The 5993-nt window shown below is 41.7% G+C and overlaps 1 protein-coding gene across 1 annotated transcript; it reads left to right on the forward strand.

The window, feature by feature from the left end:
- Nucleotides 1-273: 273 nt before the first annotated feature.
- Nucleotides 274-3868, forward strand: LOC124154976 (transcription factor Adf-1-like). The gene is made up of 3 exons (XM_046528723.1): nt 274-1049; nt 3235-3474; nt 3605-3868. Exons 1-3 carry the CDS (start codon nt 902-904, stop codon nt 3799-3801), a joined length of 585 nt encoding a protein of 194 aa, XP_046384679.1. The 5' UTR covers nt 274-901; the 3' UTR covers nt 3802-3868.
- Nucleotides 3869-5993: the final 2125 nt, after the last annotated feature.

The raw sequence follows: 5993 nt of genomic DNA on the forward strand, positions 1-5993 counted from the left end.
TATAGAGTTAATATTAATGTGGAATGGATCTGTAGCAAAAGATTTTACGATAACGATATCTCCCCTTATCGGACGGCAGACATTAACGGAGTCCTTGTGATAAATTGGGAAGTAATAACAGGGCACATTTGCGATAAGGTCGCTCTCCACCGTGAATCGTCTGCGCGATAGATTTTTCCCCGCGCCGCGAGCGCCTGCGATAACCGGCCGGAGGGCAGCCGCGATAAGGCGATCGGTCGCGCGCGATTAATCGCGGCACCCGCCAAAGCGAAGCTGACCACGCAGACCAGTCCTGCACGAGCGGTCTCGTACTGTGCTTCACGCTGTTGCTGCAGTCAGTGGTTGTAGTGGACCAGCGACTGTTTTCAGTTTACTCAATCTCGTTGTAGTGGGCCTTCAACAGTGCTCCGACCGCTATTGTTCGAAGCCAATCGAGGGCGCATGCGGTAGCTTTGGACAGGTGGCTGGTTTCCGCTCAACCTAACCCGGCTCTCACTCAGCCCACTGAAAGTTTTGGTCAGCTACGTCTTCACATTCACTTCACATCCAGAGACAAACCTCCTCACCATCCTTCTTTTACCGACAATATTTTAACTAGGCGTTACTTGTTTTTGAGTGACCCCGATGTAAATCATTCCATTGATCCCAGCTTAGACAGTGCATTCGTCATAGCGCAGAGTTTCATGGACTTGTATGGCATATAGATGTATTGTCGACATCGGTTTAGATAGGTGTGGCCATCATCCTTGCCATTGGCCAAACTTTAAAAGCTACATAAACTCGATTGACGCCAATGTAAGTCGTTCTGATCTTGCACACGTTCTTCTCAAATTCTCAAATCCAAAGTCTAGTCAAGCAAGGTTATACAGCGGAAGGGCTCGCCTGTTGGAGACCACTCGCTATGGTCTCGGAGGCGAGAGAAAACCTCACATTCGTGCAAATAGTGGAGAAGTACCCGTGCCTGTACGACTCCACCATACCCGAATACGCGAAACGGGATTTGTGTGAAGCATCATGGAAGGCTATAGCGAAAGAGACCAATTTACCAGGTAAGACTCCATTCATAATTGAAATCTATATTGAGAGAAACATTACTTGCAGCTTAGGATTTCTGTTTGCAGTCGATCGTTGTGCCTCGATGTACCCTCGTCTGCTGAGGCCACTTTTCCATTTTCGGGATGGTGCTAAGACAGCATACTAAAAGTGTTCGTAATTCGGAAGTACAAGTTAATGTATGGCAAATTAAATACATAAATGACAAAGGGAATAGAACTTATGGCGAACTGAAGAATGAGGCTCAATCCCGCCTGGCTCAACTAACTCTCAAAACACTCCTAGTAACTACCTTAACCGGTGTAACACTTCTATAAGTTGAATGGCAAAGCCGTCGGGATCCCTAATCCTTTTTTCACTTGCAAAAACACAGGACTGAAAGCCTGCCCGGGTAACCAAAAACGTAAGGAGGGCACTCTTATCAGTCTTCAGCTATAGCTTCTCAAACTGCGATGAAGGCTTGAAAGCGGCGAGCTGAGTGAGGAGATAAGGGAATCCCATCCACCTGGGGTTGTGTCCCTGCAACTTGGGCGATCAGTCTTTGGTGCAGGGTGAAGCCTAGGTGCCGGAATAATCTGGAAAGTGGGTGCCACTAAAACAATTACCAAGTAATTTTCGCCATGACACTAAGCCACAGTCACCAAGAGGGCCTCAGAAAATCTACCGGAGAGAGGCAAGGCAAATATTTTCATCGCTCTTTTACATCGACCAGCGGATCTCGAGAGCGAATAAGAATGCGCAATAACTGCAAGCACGATAAATGAACCGATCAAGAGAGAACTCAGGCAGTCTTTAGAGGAGTGTGTGAGAAGCTAAAATGTCTTCTGAAAACCCTAAGAAGAAGGCAGGATCACCTACATCTACGAGGTATCGCGCAAGCCATCACCAGGCTGTGTGGCACTGGGTCATTCAACCAGGCATGCAGCGCATATCCTAGCCTTAATCAGAAACGCGCTCGTTCGCCGGACACAAGTCAAGCATACAGGACAACGCCTTACAAACGCAAGGATAATTTAATTCATCACATCAAGACGAATGATTGTCTGACGAAGGCAATCATGGAAGGGCAAAAAGACTGGAAAAACGGCAAAGAAATGCGCAGAATTAACTTAACAGAATAAGTAATGAAGGATTTAACAGAAAATTCTACGTAAATATGAAAAGTGAAATATTATTATGATAAGATAGGTCCCCCTCCCATGAAGACATTTCTATCAGCACTTCCATCGTTCCATTGACAGAGAATAACTTCATGATTCAACTTGTACGTCTAATCCTCAATGAGTGAGCCACCTTTTTCGAATCCCAACGGTTGTCGGAACTTCACGGTTTCCACCCTGCTTCGTTCGTTACACCTTCCCCATCTATTTTCACGCCTAAACCTTAATAATTATTTGTTCATTCTCATTGATCATTTTTTGAATGGGGCGGTGGCACATCCCGGGTATATATACTTTATTTTTAATGCGAATAAATAGGCAAACAGTTTTAGATAAGTTTATCTTCAAAACTATAATAAGAATTATAACAAGTCTACGGTGAGGAATAATGAGAGAAACCTGGTGCAAAAATGACGACATGGCACTGGCTTTACGTAACGGTGCTCCGTTGCGCCTAAGTTCATACACTTGCATTACACCTACATGCGCTGCTATCTGCATGGGTCATAACTGTTAAGGAATTTCCATTAGAAACTCCATTCTCAATGCAGTCATATTGTTATGCTTTATAGTATTGGTGAGATTTTTTTTTTAACAAATCGACCGCAACAATTTTTCCCACCCATGGAGTCCAGGCCATTAGTCCATTGACAATACAGTACGCTCCTTGGCTCTCTTCCCTGACCTGTGCACTCCCCTTAATTGTATTTTCATTATTCTTCTCCACATAAATGTATAACTCATCACTGTTACTTTCGCTAGCCCCGTACATCATAAACGCTTTATGGTGGACGTAAAAATAGATATATTTAAATGAAATAGTATTTCATGAGCACAGCTAATGCCGAATAAAAAATGATAATGGAGGAGATAAAAAAACAATGGTTGAAAAGAGCCATAGTTTTAGTTAGTACCATAGAAAAGCTCTGAAATGTAGCCAGAGAAACTCATCAAAATTTTAAGAGGGGCATTGATTCTATGAAAATGATGGCTGGTCTTACACTTTTAATTTTTGTTTCAGCAAATGTGTGCAAGGATAAATGGAGAAATCTGAGGACAGCGTTCGCACGAGCTCAGAAGAAATCTCCGTCCGGAGTGGATAAGGGGCAAAGGAAATCTTACTATCTTTGGGACTCGATGAGTTTCATTTTACCCTACCTAAAGACAAGAGATTCTGTTTGTATTTCCGAGTCACCAAACGACAAACAGTCAGTGTCGGCTCCACCGCCTGCCACAGAGAAAGCGCAGACACACGACACAGGTATGTATTTACTCAACGAAACTTTAAAAAAATTGGGGAAACAGAAAGATTAAATGTTGCGATGCTATCCTTGGAATTTAAGGGCCGGCAAAATTTAATGATCTCCTCTTGTGACATTTGCATTTTACAGGGATAAAAAAAGGGATACAACAAGATAAAGAGAAAGAACTTCCCCGGGGAGCGAACCAAGACTTCCTGAATAGCCTTCTGCCCGATATGGAAAAACTCTCTAATCGGAGAAGAAGAAGGTTTCAGAGGCTCACGCTTGAGTTGTTGGATGAATTGTTGAACGAACAGGAAGATGAAGAGATAAAAAATCACCCTTAATAAAAATAAAATGAATCTATACTTTTTTGACATTTTGCGAATAAAAAACTAATGCCGTTGCCAATTATGACAACATAGTATTATTTCAGATACAAATGGCACATTACTAATGCGATTCGAACAGACTTGACCTCCGTGTTGACGGTACTTCGTCATTTTCGTATGTCCATATAAAACCGTTCTTTACTCAAATAAAAACTCCTCCAGTCCAGCGCAGTATATTTTTATGCAATAATTATTATTACAGTATTCTACCGATTAAGGTAGGTTTCCATGGAGTACTAAAGAAGTGATCTGGGAGCCTCCCTTTCTTTCCAGCGCTACCTTCTTCAATTCACTGTTAGGCCTACTCCCTTACAACCTACTTAAAGATCCTATTCTTTCCTTCCCCTCCCTCGTTTCCTTAACATTCTACCCTTTAACACTATTTTCAACATTCCCTCCCCGCTAAGCACTAACTCCATCCAAACCTTCTGTCTCCTCCGAATCTCATCTAAAAGCTGCCTCTCCTCACCCACCATGTCGAGCACTTCGTCGTTCCTTTTCCTCTCCGTCCATTTCACCTTCTCCATTCTTCTCTATACCCACATCTCGAATGACTCCAATCTTCTCTCGTCCTCCTACCTTAGTGTCGTAGAGAGCTACACTCCAGATCAAACTCCTCACTTACCTTTTCTTTAAACTCTTACATAACGATCCTCTCAGAAGCTCCTTCCTGTTCATGAACGCCTCCTTTGCTAATGCAATTCTCTTCCTAATGTCCTTACTACTGTATCCGTTTTCCTCTGACGTACTGCCTACATAGTTTAACTGCTCAACCTGCTCAAGTTTTTCACCACCCACTTTTATCTTAAGTCTCACATTCCTCGCTCGCGATGCAATAATATTTAGTAAAATTAAAATTATCAATAAATTTCCCTTCATCGTACGATAAGAAAAATATTGAAAATGGAGAGAATTGGCCAATAAGTTAAATTCAATGGCGACAGGCCAATCATGATGGAAAGCCTACGTGATATTGCTAAAAGGAAAGGCAATGGCAGATTCCACGATTGCTTATTGATGCGACCGGTTTCACTATAAAGTATAATTGTCAGGCACTTATTACAGATATCATTTCCATATTTATAAAGTCAGGAGGGGTGTTAGGGTGGAGTGGAGGGGGTGAAGAGGAAGTAAATTTAGGATTTTTTAGCAGAGTCAAGTCATTAAAACTTAAACCTTAGGCTAGATATTCCTAAAACGTGCTCACTGCCAGTTCACAGGCGTTTCCAATATCACCTCCGTCGTCATTTCCATAAGTTTCAATTACGGACCTTTTTTTTACAAGGCACTAGGTATCAGCTGGAGTCCACCCTAGCGACAGCTGTTTTTACATGACACGGTTTAGAGAAAAAGTTAAGTAAAAGACACTCTTCAACCGAATATGAAGGACCTTTTATGTAGTCGTCCATCCTCCACCTACATTTCCATTTACACATGCATACCTCATGTGATGATTCACTAGCCGTCCAAGTTCTCAATGAAAACATTACCATGTCAATTAAGATACTCGCGCGTTATTCCCCAGTTAATAAGGAACTATCATTCCCAATGGCGGATATGCACCCAGTCAATAATAAGAGTGATGAATTCCATTGTCATAAGAACCAAACGGCAATCCCCTTATAAAACCCTTCAGGCTACATTTCCATAGTTTCAATCAGCTCAGCATGCATTAAAAATTTGACTTTTTGAAATGCAGTAAATCTTAATAGTACTCGCAGGTATGGACACTAATAAATTTCTTTTTAATTTTACATTTAAGAAACTGAATAGTAATCCTACGTCACACACAAATATCCTCTCCAATTAAACCAGTGGTTATAGTTACTAGTAGCATCTGAGCATGGACCATAAATAATGCATTAAAACCAGTTATGTCAGAAGGGTGTTAGGATGGAGTGAATAGCATAAAATATACGGTAAAATAGCGTATAAAATTAAAAATACTTTTTACGTCCTTAATTGAGCCTACCTCCTTCGTGCATGAAATTTTGGCAGGATTACGTCTCCTTCCACTCCAAATATTTCCTCGTCGGTGGTTTCGACTCAGAACAGTTCACTTTGATAGTTCTGATGAATCAGTGCAAAGAACCTCAGTTATTTACCAGCAACCTCCGCAACTAAATTTCTTTTCAAGATTGGAGAGA

This window comes from Ischnura elegans, chromosome 3 (genome assembly GCF_921293095.1).
Source record: "Ischnura elegans chromosome 3, ioIscEleg1.1, whole genome shotgun sequence".
Taxonomy (NCBI): domain Eukaryota; kingdom Metazoa; phylum Arthropoda; class Insecta; order Odonata; family Coenagrionidae; genus Ischnura; species Ischnura elegans.